Here is an 18,060-nt window from a genome sequence, read left to right as displayed (position 1 = left end):
ACGACACCTACCTATGGAGGTATTCAGGCCACATCCAACTTGGAGGAGACCATTGGGCAGGCCAACAACCCCCTGATACCTGGGTACGCCTTGCAGTCCCCCAGAAAGAGCAGTTGAAAGTGGCTTAGTAGAATTACATACTTTGGAGAGTTGTGGAAAATGGATGTCTGGAAAGTAAAGAAGTAAATAATATCAAAAACATAAAGCTTGGCATAAACATGTTTTCTGCCTGAAATGAGGAAATGTTTTCATGGTTCATGTACACTATAGCATCATCTAAAATCTGTCATCTCTTTTCATTATTTCAGAGATTCTTGCTGAGTGCCGGCGTAAACTGAAATCAAAACTGAAGAAGAAGTTCCAGTGTGTGTTTGAGGGGATTGCTAAAGCTGGAAACCCAACCCTTCTGAACCAGATCTACACAGAGCTCTACATCACAGAGGGAGGGACTGCAGAGGTCAATGATGAACATGAGGTCAGACAGATTGAAACAGCATCCAGGAAACCAGACAGACCAGAAACAACCATCAGACAAGAAGACATCTTTAAAGCCTCACCTGGAAGAGATGAACCAATCAGAACAGTGATGACAAAGGGAGTGGCTGGCATTGGGAAAACAGTCTTAACACAGAAGTTCACTCTGGACTGGGCTGAAGACAAAGCCAACCAGGACATACAGTTCACATTTCCATTCACTTTCAGAGAGCTGAATGTGCTGAAAGAGAAAAAGTACAGCTTGGTGGAACTTGTTCATCACTTCTTTCCTGAAACCAAAGAAGCAGGAATCTGCAGCTTTGAAGAGTTCCAGGTTGTGTTCATCTTTGACGGTCTGGATGAGTGTCGACTTCCTCTGGACTTCCACAACAATGAGGTCCTGACTGATGTTACAGAGTCCACCTCAGTGGATGTGCTGCTGACAAACCTCATCAGGGGGAACCTGCTTCCCTCTGCTCGCCTCTGGATAACCACACGACCTGCAGCAGCCAATCAGATCCCTCCTGAGTGTGTTGACATGGTGACAGAGGTCAGAGGGTTCACTGACCCACAGAAGGAGGAGTACTTCAGGAAGAGATTCAGAGATGAGGAGCAGGCCAGCAGAATCATCTCCCACATCAAGACATCACGAAGCCTCCACATCATGTGCCACATCCCAGTCTTCTGCTGGATCACTGCTACAGTTCTGGAGGAGGTGTTGGAGACCAGAGAGGGAGGAGAGCTTCCCAAGACCCTGACTGAGATGTACATCCACTTCCTGGTGGTTCAGTCCAAACTGAAGAACACCAAGTATGATGGAGGAGCTGAGACAGATCCACACTGGAGTCCAGAGAGCAGGAAGATGATTGAGTCTCTGGGAAAACTGGCTTTTGAGCAGCTGCAGAAAGGCAACCTGATCTTCTATGAATCTGACCTGACAGAGTGTGGCATCGATATCAGAGCAGCCTCAGTATACTCAGGAGTGTTCACACAGATCTTTAAAGAGGAGAGAGGGCTGTACCAGGACAAGGTGTTCTGCTTCGTCCATCTGAGCCTTCAGGAGTTTCTGGCTGCTCTGTATGTGCATCTGACCTTCATCATCTCTGGTGTCAATCTGCTGGCAGACAGAACATGGTGGGATACTGGACTTTTGACCTTCCTGCGGTCTATAGTGTTTAGAGATAACTTCAAACTAAAACACTTCTACCAGAGTGCTGTGGACCAGGCCTTACAGAATCCAAATGGACACCTGGACTTGTTCCTCCGCTTCCTCCTGGGTCTCTCACTGAAAACCAACCAGAATCTCCTACGAGGTCTGCTGACACAGACAGGAAGTAGCTCACAGGCCATCCAGAAAACAGTTGAGTACATCAGGAAGAAGATCAGTGAGAATCTGTCTCCAGAGAGAAGCATCAATCTGTTCCACTGTCTGAATGAACTGAATGATCGTTCTCTGGTGGAGGAGATCCAAAAGTCCCTGAGTTCAGGAAGTCTCTCCACAGATAAACTCTCTCCTGCTCAGTGGTCAGCTCTGGGCTTCATCTTACTGTCATCAGAAAAAGATCTGGACGTGTTTGACCTGAAGAAATACTCTGCTTCAGAGGAGGTTCTTCTAAGGCTGCTGCCAGTGGTCAAAGTCTCCAACAAAGCTCTGTAGGTCTGGTTATATACATATATCAACTATATTTATATTTTATAAATGAGAAAGCGTTTTTTTGTTCAAATTGCTCATTGTCCTTTAGGCTGAGTCACTGTAAATTGTCACTGAGAAGCTGTGAAGCCCTGTCCTCAATTCTCAGCTCCCAGTTCTCTAGTCTGAGAGAGCTGGACCTGAGTAACAACGACCTGAAGGATTCAGGAGTGACGATTCTGTCTGCTGGACTCAGGAGTCCACACTGTACCCTGGAAACTCTCAGGTCAGGATAACCTGTCTGAATGTTTGTTAAACATTCAGACAAATGTCAGTGAAGATTTTTGACATGTATGCTTACAAGATTTGAAACATTGAGTTATTAACCTTTCTAACTCCAGGCTTTCAGGCTGTTGGGTCACAGAGAAATCCTGTGCTTCTCTGGCCTCAGCTCTGAGCTCCAACCCCTCCCATCTGAGAGAGCTGGACCTGAGCTACAATCATCCAGGAGAGTCAGGGGTGAACCTGCTGTCTGCTGGACTGCCACACTGGAGACTGGACACTCTCAGGTTTGGAAAGACAAGACACTTGGTGTCTACTCCTACTTTTCAAATATCTTCACAATTATTATTATTATTATTATTATTATTATTATTATTACACAAAACATTTACGGCACTGTCCAAATTTAATCCAACACGTAAAATCCTTCAGAACGCTTTCTTACTGTTGGTAACACTAGTAAATGTAGTTTATTATCCTTTTTAAAAAAGTCAGGTAATAATTAGTTTACTACAAGTAGTTTAGCTTTTTTTTTTACAATGCACTTTGTAAAGCATTTTGTGGCCCCTCTTTGTCCGTCGAAGGTGCTATATAAATAAACTTTACTTAGTAACAAGAAGAAAAACTTGAAACAGATTCTTTCAAAAATTTTAATAAATGTTATTTGATTTTTACATTTTGTTTAAACACAATATCTGTGTATTAAACTCAATTTATCAAAGAGCTGCAACAAATATACATATAAATATACTCGTAAGCTGTGCATTCACTTTGTTAGGTGACTTCCTGCTTTCTTACAGTGCAGACGCTTTGCTGCTTGCTCTTGCCTCTGCTTGCATTCTTTTCTTAAATTCTCTTTTTTTCTGCTAGAAATCAGCAGCTCTTAGATACTTTTAAATCATTAGGACTGTCAGATAAAGTAGGCTCTTGCCATACTTTAGAAACTTTTATGATCTTAGTGCTACGCAAGTGCAGCCTATCAATAGCACTAGCCTGTACTGCAGTGACTGGAGTTATAGCTAATGCTAATTAGCAAGATGCCCCCCTTCTCCACGGACAACTTCTACAAACTTCTTCAGAAAATTGCAGTGCTGGAAACCAAGATCAGGATCACAGGTTAGAAGTGAATGTGGAAGTGAATGGACTATGTGCGAATTACTTTACCGTCGACCCAAAACAGTGAACAAGAGCATGCTAACACATGGCTAATTAGCACCAACAAGACTACCAAGAAGCAGGAGTCCTGTGTACTGGGTAATAAATCTAAAAGTGGGAGTCCTCCCTGGAACGCTCTTGGTGCAAAGCCTAAGAGTAAATCATTTCCTGGGGAAATGGGAGGACGAGTAACAGGCAGAGCCCAGCGCCCTGAGATTGTGACTGGCTGGTCTGCATTATCATCCAGGCAGAGCGCCTCTTCAACCCCTGCTCTTGGTAGGACACTGCCGTGGACAGCTGCGAAAGGGAGAGTAAGCAACAAACCTCCCCAACAACCGAGTGTGCAACAGCAGAACGGATTTTCACCACTATTGCAGGACCCTGGATCTCCGTCTGATGACCTGGATAACATCCTGTCCTCACACAGAAGGGTAAGGACTGAGAGTAAATCAGAAAGTAAAAGGCTGCAGGGAAAGCTAACGACTGGGCCTCAAACTCTGATTGTGGGTGACGCTGCTGTAAACGATGTAAGAAGCATGTGCAGTAAGAACACCAAAATACTCTGCTTTCCGAAGGATACGGTGTCTGACTTGGCAGAAAGAATACTGCATATCGTGGCTGAACATCCTACAGTTAAAAACATCATACTGCACATCGAGACCAATGATGTTGTGAAGCGACAGTCTGAAGTCTTCAAAGAGGATTTTAATAATCTGTTGAACACAGTCAGCTCTTTGAATGCTGAGGTGTTTATCAGTGGCCCGTCCGAAGAGGAGCTTAGAGATTCAGCAGATTGATGGCATTGAACACGTGGCTCTCAACGCCATGTACTGTCCATTCAGTGCATTTTATTGAAAACTTTTACTTTCTGTGGGACCGCAGACATCTTTTTAAGGCAGATGGACCTAGCCTTAACAAGTCAGGCCCAGTCCCAGCCGGAAGAGAGCTCTGATCACGGGAGACATCGGAGCCAAGAGAAAGAGCCTCCACCTCCCTCACTGAAAACCAACAGTGAGGATTCACCATCTCTACCCCCCCAATTCCCATCTAGGTCACCCTTGTCTCCAGACACCCTTTCTCCCCTCTCCCCCCTGTTGGACTTCACTGATCACATGGAAGACCTGGTTAGAGCTGGGACCAAATTTACTCCCCACACCTTCCCTCACTCCACTCCCCTGTCTTGACAGGTAACAGAAAAAGCACGGTGAATGTGTTAAAAAACAGGAAGCACTCAACATATCCTGCAAATTTAGTATTAATTCCTCGTCAGCTGCAGCCTGTCGAAAAAAGTGGGCCAGATAATCTTTTTTAACACACTAAAATTAGCTTTGTTAAAAGTTAGGTCTTTGGCAGGAAAAACATTTTTAATCAATGATTTTATAATCACTCACAATCTTAATTTCATGTTTTTAACTGAAACTTGGTTGGACCAAGATAACAGTGCAGCTGTCCTTATTGAGTCTATGCCTCCCAACTTCAGTTTTATGAGTGAAGCTAGAGTGCATAAGAGAGGAGGTGGAGTTGCCATTTTGTTTAATGACTCCCTCCAATGCAAAAAGATGTCTTACGGGAATTTTGCTTCTTTTGAATATGTGGTTCTTCAGCTGAATTCCTCTTCTCGAGCTATTTTTCTAAATATCTACAGGCCCCCTAAACGCTGTGCAAACTTTTTTGATGACTTTGGTGAACTGCTGTCTATAATCACAAAACGGCATATCACTGAAAACACCAGTGAAATATTTATTCAGGCTTTCTCTCGACTCCCGCCCTCTCACGGGTCTCAGTCAATGAGCTTGTAGATAATTTCAGTTCTAAAAATATGAATGTTATTGATGCCATTGCACCAGCCAAGGTGAAGGTGGTCTCTGGTAAGAGAAGATCTCCATGGAGAAATGCCACGCTGGTTAGAAGTCAAAAAAGAGAGTGTCGAAAAGCTGAACGCACGTGGCGGAAAACAAATCTCCAGGTTCATTATGACATCTATAAAGAGAGACTTCGCATTTATAATTTAGAACTGAGAAATGCAAGGCGGCCCTTCTTCTCTGACATCATCACCAAAAACACTAATAATGCAAGTGCCCTGTTTGCTGCTGTCGACAGGCTAACCAACCCTCCTGTGTCTGTAGCCTCTGAACTTCTATCCACCAGAGCCTGCAATGAATTTGCCTCCTTCTTCACAGACAAAATTCCAACAATTAGACAAGCAATCAGTGCCTCCATGCCAGTAACAGGATATGTCCTGTCCCTGTGTCCACTTAAAAACAATTCATATAGCATGAGACAATTTGATTCTATTAACCATAAAAACCTGGAGGACATAATACAACATCTGAAATCCTCCTCATGCTGCCTTGATATTCTGCCAACAGGTTTTTTCTAAAATGTTTCTAAATGCATGGCCTCAGATCTACTACAAATTGTCAACATGTCTCTCCTCTCAGGTTTTTTCCCACAGGCCCTGAAAACTGTAGTCATTAAGCCACTCTTAAAAAAGAGCAATCTAGACAGTTCACTAATGAGCAATTATAGGCCCATATCAAATCTCCCATTTTTAAGTGAAATCATTGAAAAGGCAGTTTTTCAACAGCTTAGTGCTTTCTTGGCACTAAATAACTGTTTTGATGTCTTCCAGTCAGGTTTTCGACCACACCACAGCACTGAGACGGCTCTTATTAAGGTCTTCAATCACATCCATTTAAACACTGACAGTGGCAGAATTTCAGTCTTAGTATTATTGGATCTCAGTGCTGCATTCGACACGGTCGACCACAACATATTACTAGACAGACTTGAAAACTGGGTTGGACTTTCTGGAACAGTGGTTTGAATCCTACTTAAAGGACAGGGACTACTTTGTGTGTATAGGTAATCACACATCTGAGCTGACAAAAATGACATGTGGAGTTCCCCAAGGCTCCATTCTGGGGCCTCTTTTGTTTAACATTTACATACTTCCACTGGCTCATATTCTGAAAAACAACAAAATATGGTACTATAGTTATGCAGATGACACACAGATTTACATAACCATTTCACCAGGGGACTATGATCCCATACGGGTGCTGAGTAACTGTATTGAGCAGGTCAACGGCTGGATGTGCCAGAATTTTCTTCAATTGAACAAAGATAAATAAAAAGAAGAAAGAAAAATAAAACTGAAGTTATTGTTTTTGGAGCCAGGGAGGAACGATTGAAAGTCAGTGCTCGACTTCAATCTGTAATGTTAAGAACCACAAATCAAGCCAGAAATCTTGATGTAGTCATGGACTCAGACCTGAATTTGAGGAGCCACATTAAGACAATTACAAAGTCAGCCTACTATCACCTGAAGAATATATCACGGATTAAAGGACTTATGTCTCAGCAGGACCTGGAAAAGCTTATCCATGCATTTATCTTCAGTCAACTCGACTACTGTAACGGCGTCCTTACAGGCTCCCTAAGAAATCCATCAGACAGCTGCAGCTGATTCAGAACGCTGCTGCTCGAGTCCTCACTAAGACCAAAAAGGTGGATCACATCACTCCAGTTCTGAGGTCTTTACAATGGCTTCCTGTATGTCAAATAATTGATTTCAGAATCCTGCTGTTAGTTTATAAAGCACTAAATGGTTTAGGGCCAAAATACATTTCTGATCTTCTCCTTCGTTACGAACCATCCAGACCTCTCAGGTGGTCTGGGATCAGGTTTGCTTTCTGTCCCCAGAGTCAAAACTAAACAAGGAGAAGTAGCGTTCAGTTATTATGCTCCGTATATTTGGAACAAACTCCCAGATAACTGCAGGTCTGCTGAAACAGTCAGTTCTTTTAAATTAAGACTGAAGTCTTTTCTTTTTACCATTGCTTTTAATTAAATATTTAGATGGTGAGGTAATTGAGTGAAGATAATGAGAGTGAGATTGAACAGAGTGAAGGAAGTGGTCTTAAATCTCGCGCCTGAGTGATTTGCAGGAACCTCTGTCCACCTGTAAACGCGTAGGTGGGTCCAGAGTATAACTGGATCAAAGTGGTTTCTCTGTAGTGTCCGAGGTTTTTTTGGAGTTTCAGTGGACCCAAAGATTGCTATGGACCCGAGTACAGACTAGCTAGAGAGAGTAGATTAAGTGTACTTCTCTGTTTATTCTCTTTTCAAAATAATTGTAACTCAATTATTTGCTCAACCCCTCAGCCTGTTTTTATTTTCCATTTAACTCTTTTAAACCTGATTGTACACTACACTGTAACTTTTATTATTTTTTAATATGTATTTTTTCAATTTCCCTATGTTGCTTTTAAACAGTTTTATATTTCCCTGTTGCTTTTATGTTTTGTGTAAAGCACTTTGAATTACCTTATTGTTGAAATGTGCTATACAAATAAACTTGCCTTGCCTTTGGTTTTTACATTGTGACACAGAAATCACTGTCATAAGTTGAACACCAGTCAGTACTCATGGTGGGTGGAAAATCACTCACATTCACGTAATTATTGAAATAAAAACTCTTAAAAACTTGTATGTTTGTACATCCTGGCTCTTAAAAATTGTATTAATTGTACTTAGCATTGTGTAGCATCTTAGCCTAGCTATCTTTGCTGTTTACCAGCAATGGCTAACCTAGCAATTATGAGAGCTTGAAAGTTGTTCTATTGACGTCCTTACTCTACCGACAGCGATCTATTGCTTTTTCCATTTCTTTAGACAAATATACTCATTGTTAGTTGCTTTGGACAAAAGCATCTGCTAAATGCCCTGAATGTTATGTAAATGTATAGAATGCTCATGTTTCCATAACCATAAGAGATATAACAGAATATGTTGGTCTGACTTTTCCTCCAGGGTGGACCATGGTGGAGATCAGTGGTTAAAACCTGGTCTGACAAAGTGTAAGTATGGATTCAGTTTGACTAGTGTTGTAGTCAAGACCGCCCAAACCGAGACCAAGACAAGACCAAGACTTTAAGGGGCTGAGAGCAGTCAAGCCCCAGACCAAGGGAGGGCGAGACCGAGTCAAGACCAAGATCAGCATGGCATGCAATAAAATGTGGAACAAGATCATAGGTACTTCACAAATTGATCCACATTCCCATTAAAACACCCACATACAAACACTAAGAGCTGAAGTCAACGTAAGCACTGCAGAGAGGGGTGACAGTTGTTAATTAGGGTTATTGGTTGCATTTGAAGCTATATGTTTTACTTCCAATCAAAGTTTGGATGTTAACAAATCAGACAATGCAAAAGCAATTTATTGATATTCCCACAGTTTTGGTCTTGACTGGTCTTGAAATAAAATCCCAAGTCCTCAATGTCCGAGACCGAGACAAGACCGAGTACAAATGCGGTCGAGACCAAGACAAGACCCAGACCATCAATATGTGGTCTTAAGACCGGTCTTAAGTACTACAACACTAAGTTTGATTAATGACAACAGTACAGCACACAATCAGTTTATAGTCCTGGCATTTTTTCATTCAAACTCTACTGAGATGGTGGACTAAAGGTATGATTGGTACACTTAAGGAAATAATATAGAGTGAACCCAGTAGGTGTGTCTGATGATAACCTGCTGCTGTATTGTGTCTTGGTTTCTACATTAGATGACTGTGAACTTGAACTGGACCCAAAAACAGCACACCCAAAGCTCAAACTGTCTGTCAGAAACAGGAAGGTGACACGGGTGACGGAGTATCAGCTATACACTTCACATCCAGACAGATTTGTCCATTTAGAACAACTGCTGTGTGAAAATAGTCTGACTGGTCGCTGTTACTGGGAGGTTGAGTGGAGAGGACCGGTCTTTATTGCAGTGTCTTACAGAGGAATCAGCAGGAGCGGAGACAGAGATAACTGCAGGTTTGGATGGAATGATCAGTCCTGGAGTCTGAGCTGCTCTGATGTTGGTTACTCTGTCTGGCACAATAAGAGAGAATCAGTCCTCCTCCTCCTCCTCGTCCTCCTCCTACTCTGACAGAGTAGCAGTGTATGTGGACTGTCCTGCTGGCTCTCTGTCCTTCTACAGAGTCTCCTCTGACACACTGATCCACCTCCACACCTTCAACACCACATTCACCGAACCTCTTTATCCTGGATTTGGATTTGGGTTCTCTGGTTCCTCTGTGTCTCTGTGTTCTGTGTAGGAGGGAAAGTCTCCTCCTGTATACAGAAACACTTGCAACGTTGACCTAAGGTAGTTACTGAAATCACTGTTTGCACTGTGCAACAGTGATTTAAGGATGGTGGTGGGTGGACCTTCCCTTTGGTTTTGAATCAGTGATTGTGATGTTGATGTCAATCAATCATAATTGTAAAAACTATGTTGGCTTCGAGACAATACAGTTTTCATGGAGCAGCATCTAGTGGACATTAGAGGAAATGCAGCTGAACATACTGATCTGAAATCAGCACTGAGCTGAAGAAGCTGCTGAATGATCAAGTGGTAGTCACACATCATAGAAGTAAGAAATGACCCACAAGGAGTAATTTAATTAACAACAAACAAAACAAAACGCAGACAAAGCTATGTTTTCTAATTGCACACTTCAACCAGGGTGGTGAGAAACTTGGGTCTCATAATTGATGACCAGCTGTCCTTCGCAGATCATGTTGCTGCTGTCGCTCAGTTGTGCTACTTTGCTCATAAGAAAAGTCAGGCCCTACCTTACTCAGTCCACCACCCAGCTTCTGGTACAGGACATGGTTATTTCTCCACTATTGCAATGCTTGTCATGTTTTAGGGTTTTTGTTTCATGTTTTTTGTTTCTTCTGTTTAGCCTTGTTTATTTGCATGTTCAGTCATCAACCGTTCTGTCTCATTCCTTCTTGCCTTATCGTAGTTCTTAGTCCATGTCTTAGTGTGTAGTCCTGGATCCTGTGTCTTAGTTCTTTGATTTGTTTTCTAGTTCATTGTTTTCCATTTAGATTTTACATGCGTTCTGTATTCTGTTTCATTAATTCATAGTTTGTTTGTTTGTCTGTGTCCTTGAGTGCCTTGTCTAATCTGTCCATGTTTTCAGTGTCTTGTATGAAAGTATGCGTTCACTCAGTGAATGTGCATGTGTGTCAGTGTTTAGTTCTGCCTACGACCCTGCCTGTAGCTGTGCATGGACCTTTTGCCCTTTGTTCAGGATTTTGGTTTCTTTTGGACTCTGTTCGTTAGATATGTTTTGGACTCAGCCACTCCCTGTAAGTGTGCTCACTTCTCATTTAATAAATCACTCAACTGAACCAGCTCTTCTTCTGTCTCCTGGGTTTGGGTCCTGCACCTGTTCACACAAATCCTGACAATACCCTCCTAGCGGGTCCTCTAGCTTGTGCAGTGAGAATAGTTCAGAATGCAGCGGCACGTCTCATTATTGATTAACCCAAAAGGACTCATATCATTCCATTACTCAGCAACTTCCACTGGCTCTCCACGTCCTCCCAAATCAAATTGAAGTTACTAATTTTTGCATACAGAGTGACTACTGGGTCTGCGTCCATCTACCTATACTCTACAATGCAGGCTTACTTTTGTTCTTTTTAAATTGTGAATCCAGTAGAAGCTATCTCGTTCATTCTGTGTGGTTGGATATATTTGTTTTTATTTCTTATCTTAGAAACAAGCTGAAATAAAACAGATAACATACAGTCCAAATTAGTGATATGGAAATTACATTTTCTGAAGCACTGAAACATTTTAAAGCAGTTGTGCCAGAAAAGATCCATTGTTTAAATGCTGACATATGCTGGTTAATGTGTGATATTACAATGTCAACACATGAACCATTGAGTCAAAATATAAATGGCAACTGAGTCTATGTATACATGTATGGAGGACTGACCCTGACAAATTCAGAAAGAAAGACATAAATGAATAAATTTCTCACAAGTAAATCATCACCATATTTTTGGAGTATAGTCTGTCTGTGTTGCTAACCTAGCTGGGCAGTGTCTCTCGGTCAGTTTTTTGCCAGAGCACCCAGAGAGAACCCACGCAGACACAGGGTGAACATGCAAACTCCTCTTGGGACGATCAAGGTTCGAACCCTAGACCTTCTTGCTCTGAGGCAACAGTGCTAACCACTGCACCACCAGAGTAGATGCTGGATCATCAGGTAGTACAAGCACAGATGATCGACAGGGATGTCAGGACCGGCTCTAAAAAAGGAGGAAAGCAAAATTAAACAAAAGTAAAAAATCTGATGAAAAATAATATAATGCTGTTTAGTGAATTACACACTACAAAAGTTATTACTCAATAGAAACTGGACTTCTGAGTCTGTTCTGACTGTTTTCTCAGTCTGAGTTTGACTGTCACACACTTTGTCTTCACATTTATTGTATTACATTTACCTTTACTCATCTGGCAGACGCTTTTATCCAAAGCGACTTACATTTGAGGAACAACAGACAAGCGTCAACAAAGCATCAAAGTACGCGGTCTACAACTGAAAATACATACTAGTAAGAGCACTAAAACATATTAGTACATAGTACAAACAACAGTTCAAGTTCAAGCAACAGCACACAGAGAGGTGTCAGAGTGACGGTGACAGTGAGCAGTTAGGGGTTCAGGGGCCACTTACCTTCGGCAGTAACCAGAAAGTGAACCTCTCCAGCTACCAGTCCACACTCCTATCTGTGGTCCACGCTGGACTCGAACTGGTGACCCTCCGGTTCCCAAGCCAACACTTTCTTTTATAACACCTCTAACTCCTAACCTGTAACATGCACTTCCTGTGCTCTTCTTCAATCCCCTTACAATTATCCTGTATTGAATGCACTTTTTCCCCCTAAATGCGATATGTGCTATTAGCTCTTACTAGTATGTACTATAGATTATATTTATTCATTTAGCTGATGTGTGTTGTATGTGTCTTATCCATTGTGCCGTCACCACCCCCATTGTCTACTGTTGTAATGTTTCTTTTAACCTTCTATCCGTCTGTAAAGCACTTTGTAACCTAAGTTTTTAAAGGTGCTATTTAAATAAAATTTTACTTATTTATTAACCAACTCTGAACATGTTATTTTATCTTTTACATCCAGCTGAAGTTTCCCCACAGTTCTCATCTCTAGTCATCTTGAAATGTAGGTTCACTGTAGAAGAATGAAATCAATAAATAAGTGTTTTGTCTCCATATCATCTAAAATAGTACATTTATAAATCCCTCTAAAAACCTCATGTTGGGTCGGATCATTGAGACTTGATCTTCTGTTACAGATTTCTTTACTGAGCTGATCTTTAGCTCATTAGCTGGTTAGTTAGCAGCATCTAGTGGACAGAGAAGGAAACTGAACACTCAGTTCAGGGAATGGAAAAAGGGGAAAAAAATACTTCTGATAAGGTGAAATCTGCCACAGGTTAGACCGGTTTTGAGGTCACTCTGATGTTTTTTAGACTCAGATCAGATGCACACAGACACCAGGACTGACGAGGAAGAAATGAGCAGCTTATTCTCTCCCAGTGTTTCCTCCACACATGAAGGTGCAAAGTGTCTGTAAGTCGACCTGAAGTGAGTTCAGCAGGTGAGAATCCGACCAGAGGAATCTGTAAATGTCTGACAATCAGGATCACTTTGATCACATTGTGCTGGATCACTGTTTAACTGGACAGTAGAAATGCTTCTTGATGCTGATTGGCTGTTTCTAAATATCTATTTGACCCAGGTAAAAATATTCTTTCTATTTCTATTTTAGTAAAAGACCAATGATTTGAGGATTATTTTCATGTATCACTTGTACTGGTTCATATGTAGAATCAACAGCAGTTTGATTAGAATCTGAGATAAAATGATCTGTAAAAAATGCAGGAGTGTCTGAACTGGTTGGGCAGCTTGGATCAACCAGACTGAGGTTTTGTTATTAACTGTTAATACTCAAAGTGTTCAAAACAATAATTTAACCAACACAGTGAAGCCAGCGTGGAGTCTAACTAAAGTAACTGGCAGCTAAGGGCCAAAAATGATGGCTCAATACTTATTTTAGGGATTAGACAAAGAATTATTGGGTGCCACTATGCAACATTTAGGGATCAATTATTATCACTAATAAGTGGGCTAAAGCAACAAACTTTTAAAACATGGGATTGTAACGGAGAGGAGAGATTTGTAGGTTTATGTTTAATAAGTGACGTTGGGGAGTGCTACATTTGTTGTAAATGTAAGATGAATCAAGTATTTCAGCAAAATGCAGAATTGGGCTTGCTCTTCCAAAATTTCTAATTCAATTTACTTTATTTTATTACTCAGTATCAGGCATGCTACACCAAAACTTTAGATATAATCAAATACACTGCTCAAAAAATCAAGGGAATACTTAAATCACACATCAAACCTCGATGAACGAAATAGTTTGTCAACAACAAATTGACATAACAATTGTCAGTGGAAACCAAAGTCACCAACTGGTTGAGGGCTGGATTCTAAATCACACCATTATTATTTTAAAATGCTTATAAATGCATATATAAAGTGCATATTAATGAACATATTAGCTTTTCAGCAATATAAATATGCCAGAATTAGCCCGTAGCTGGTCGTCACAAGGTACAAAGTAACACAGTTAAACATTAAATTAGATATGTAATACAACACAATTTAAAAGACAACACAGTTTTGTAGACAGGATTATGTAATTTAAAGTACTGTTTATGCAGTAAAGTGCCATTCTATGAAATTAAGTAAAAATTAATTATATTGAAGTGCTATTTAGAGCAGTAAAGTGCTGCATCTAGTACGGTATACAAACCCATACACATACAATACAACAGAGTCAGTTATTGGTCACATATTTGTATCTTGAACCATTGACTGATTGACCTTAATTGACAATACAATTTTTTTTTTTCACTGCATGCATTCATACAGTGAAATTATGTCGGAGCAATCTCATTTTAGCAGCTTATAGTAACAATAAATAGAGTAAAATATATTGGAAGTTATTGTTATGTTGGGTATAGATGTGTATGTTGAATGTGTGAATTGTGTGTTCATCTGTGTGCAGATGTGTGTGTACAAGTGTGTGCAAGGAAGGGCTAAGTGGCCGTGGTAGTGATGGGTATTGTTATGCTTTCTGCAGCCTGTCCACAGCTCTGAGGGAAAAACTGTTCCGTAGCCTGTTTGTGCGTGTTGCTGGGGTTCTCAGTCTGCCTGATGAGAGGGTGGTGAAGAAGGGGTTTCCAGGTATGAGGAGTCCTTTCCACTTTATACTGTGCAGCGGTAGAAGCTGATCAGCAGTCTCTGGGGAAGCATATTGCCTCTCAGGTTCCTCAGAAAGAACAGTCTCTGCTGGGCTCTGTTGAGGATGTGGGTTGTGTTCAGGCTCCGAGTTAGGTTCTCAGTAATGTGTGCTCCAAGGAACTTAAAGCTATGGACTCTCTCTACCTCCTCTCCATTAATGCACAAAACAATATGGGGTGTTTTTTCACTTTTCCTGAAATCTATTATGATTTGTTTTGTTTTTTTCATGTAGAGGAGGAGGTCGTTGTCCTTGCACCAGGTTGTTAGTGTCTGAACCTCCTCTCTGTATGCAATTTCATTATTGTTGGTTATGAGTCCCACTATGATTGTGTCATCTGCAAATTTAAAGAAAGTGTTGGAATCATGGGAGGAGTTGCAGTCATGTGTGAGCAGAGAGTAAAGGGCTGGACTAAGAACACAGCCTTGCGGGACCCCAGCGCTGAGAGTGATGGTGGAGAAGCAGAGTTGGACAAACCTAACGTGCTGAGGCCTATTAGTTAGAAAGTCTGCGATCCAGTGACAAAGACTGGTTCCCAGGCCTAGTGTTGGCAGTTTGGTGACCAGTTTTATGGGGTTGATGGTGTTGAATGCAGAACTATAGTCCACAAACAGCATCCTGACGTAGCTGTTGGAATTTTCCAGGTGTGTAAGAGCTGAGTGCAATGCAACGGAAGTAGCGTCACCTGTGGATCTGATGGTCTTATATGCAAACTGTTGTTTGTCGCGGTCAGGAGGGATGCATGCTTTGATGGAGGGAAAGACAAGTCTCTTGAAGCATTTCATAATCACCAGGGTGAGAAAAACTGTCCAGTAATCATTCATGCTTTTAATGGCCGAGGATTTGAGAATGGGTATTAAAATGGCAGTTTTTAGACAGGTGGGGACAGTGGCTTGGTGTAGGGACAGGTTGAAGATGTGTGTGAATACTGCAGTGAGCTGGTCAGCACATCTGGCCCAGTTGCCTTATTACAATTAATGTTGATGAGGTGGGGATGGCGCAATGGATAAGACTATGCCTTTGTTGTGAGAGACCTGGGTTCAATCCCCCACTGTGACCCATACTCCAACGTGTACCCCTAGTTGCTCCAGAGGCGTGCGACCTCTGACAAGTATAGCTATTGTAAGTCGCATTGGATAAAAGCATCAGCCAAATGAATAAATGTTATGTAACGTAATGTTGAGTAGTGCTCTCTTTACCTGGTCGTTCTGGAGAGTGAGTGGCTGGTCACTCTCTGTAAAGCTGGTGTCTGCGTCTGGGTCTGTTTCCCTTCCCGGGGCGAAGAAAGTATATAGCTGATCAGGAAGGGAGGGGTTAGTCCCGGTGGGTTGGCAGCTGCTCTGCTTGTAGTCAGTGATGGTCCTTACACCTGGCCACATGCCTCAGGAGTTATTCTCATTGAAGTTGTCCTCAATGCGTTGCTTGTACTCCTGCTTTGCGGATGTAATGCCTCTGTGTAGGTTGGCCCTAGCCCTCCTGTACTCCTCCTTGTTTTTTCTGGGTTACAATGCCTGTGCAGAAGTTGATGTAAGACAGGACTGTAGTGGTGCAGAGCTCTGTGTCTAGCTGTTCAAACAACTCCCACTTCGTGTCCTCGAAACAGTCCTACAGGGCTGAAGAATCCTCCTGTCCAGATTTGCACTGTCTTGATTTGTGGTTTTGTTCTGCCATTGAGGGGCTTGTTAGCCTGAGTCAGGAACAGGCCCAGGTGGTCAGACTGTCCATGTCACATGACATTTTTGAGTTTTTGTGTTGAGAAATGTTGAGGATATCATTTAAAGTAAACCTTAACCTTAACTTAGTGAGGAAAATACTTCCTAATGGTTGATTAACAGGATTAATGCTCCCAGCATATTATAGTGCCGCAGTCGGGTTAATATTGGGGTTAGTGTGGCCTGGTGTGTCTCATACAGACAATAAAGACAACCTTATGGGTCTGTATAGGATGCCAAGGGGCATCACAAAATGTCATGCGGGTTGGGAATGTGTTTACTTTGCAGGCGTTTTACTGCCCATACAAAGGTGAGACTGTCAAAGGATTCCATGGATGACACAAGAAAAGAGGGAAATAAATCCACTGGAGCGGTTCCCCTGATGTTCATGAGCTGTTCTCTGGTCAAAGCTCCATGCACTACAGTAAAGACAGACTTTACAAATAAAACAATGTGCCCCAACACACTGAGGCATCACGTTCATCAAACATGGAATGGCAGTTTATGGCAAAGGAAAGAATTATCACTTCAGTACTTTAATACATATTGAGTTTGAGCTCAGAAAAAAAGAGAACAACATATTTAAATGAAAACAATTTTTTCTTTTACATACAACAGTGATAAATGGGTCTGTGGGACCCTAAACAATGGGAAAGTAAAGCAAATGTCACCAAAACACAATGGTTAACTTACCATTCAGTGTGTACACAGGAGAGACAATATAAGAAGAAATCAAACAAGTTAAGAGTTATGAAAGTTAAGCAAGTTAAGAGAGGATGCCCAGCAATAGTGAAGAAAACAGTAATAGCAATTAACAGATGTTCCTAATAAACTTGAACAAACCCCGTATGTTGTACCAAAAACACATTTAACAGTAACTTTCCCCAAACCAATAATCTTTATGCTATTAGATGATTCCATGGCATTTCCAGCACAATGAAATAAAAGTCACTGAAATACATAGCTGTAAAAACATCAGAGATTTCATATCAACACCAAAACCTTAGTAATATGTAGAAACTATTCTGAATTATACTATTCATATCACAATTTAAAAAATGTTGGTAGAAATTGGAGAGAAAAAATCTTGGTGTCTCTGTTACTTTGTTTTATGATGGAAGCCTGGAACCAAAGAATGTTTTGAAAATTTCCACTTCAACTTTAAGGAAATGTGATTTGCAGGCAGGTATTCACAAACAAATAACCGGAACATGAAAATGACAATTACAGTAACAATGACCAGCAATAATCAGAAGTCAAGGACCTAAAATCAATATATGATTTCTGAGTATCCACAAAGTGATTTAAAATGTTTCTTGTTCATTTAGAAACATATGTTCCATTGTGCCAGCATTTTCACAAGACAAACCTGAAAAAGAAGTTCAGTCAGTGTGTGTTTGAGGGGACTGCCAAAGCAGGAAACCCAACCCTTCTGAACCAGATCTACACAGAGCTCTACATCACAGAGGGAGGGACTGCAGAGGTCAATGATGAACATGAGGTCAGACAGATTGAAACAACATCCAGGAAACCAGACAGACCAGAAACAACCATCAGACAAGAAGACATCTTTAAAGCCTCACCTGGAAGAGATGAACCAATCAGAACAGT

The 18,060-nt window shown here is 41.3% G+C and overlaps 2 protein-coding genes and 1 long non-coding RNA gene across 6 annotated transcripts in view; 2 read left to right on the top strand and 1 right to left on the bottom strand.

The window, feature by feature from the left end:
* Positions 1-18,060, bottom strand: part of LOC119909376 (NLR family CARD domain-containing protein 3-like) — a 622,129-nt gene that overhangs the window by 264,270 nt on the left and 339,799 nt on the right. The gene's annotated exons all lie outside the window — the stretch shown is intronic.
* Positions 1-18,060, top strand: part of LOC119909386 (NACHT, LRR and PYD domains-containing protein 3-like) — a 239,804-nt gene that overhangs the window by 3,929 nt on the left and 217,815 nt on the right. Inside the window, exon 3 of the mRNA XM_038727589.1 lies at positions 309-2,127. Within this exon, the coding sequence (XP_038583517.1) occupies positions 309-2,127 (1,819 nt within the window). The remainder of the gene's footprint in view (positions 1-308; positions 2,128-18,060) is intronic.
* Positions 12,907-17,819, top strand: LOC119909470. The gene is made up of 2 exons (XR_005445457.1): positions 12,907-13,027; positions 17,778-17,819. It is a non-coding gene; the product is annotated as an uncharacterized LOC119909470 (long non-coding RNA).

This window comes from Micropterus salmoides, unplaced genomic scaffold (genome assembly GCF_014851395.1).
Source record: "Micropterus salmoides isolate LMB-PRFRI ecotype aquatic unplaced genomic scaffold, ASM1485139v1 Ms_hic_scaffold_18, whole genome shotgun sequence".
NCBI classification, from domain to species: domain Eukaryota; kingdom Metazoa; phylum Chordata; class Actinopteri; order Centrarchiformes; family Centrarchidae; genus Micropterus; species Micropterus salmoides.
The sequence above is the reverse complement of the archived record's forward strand: the minus strand, read 5'-3'. Positions and strand labels throughout refer to the sequence as shown.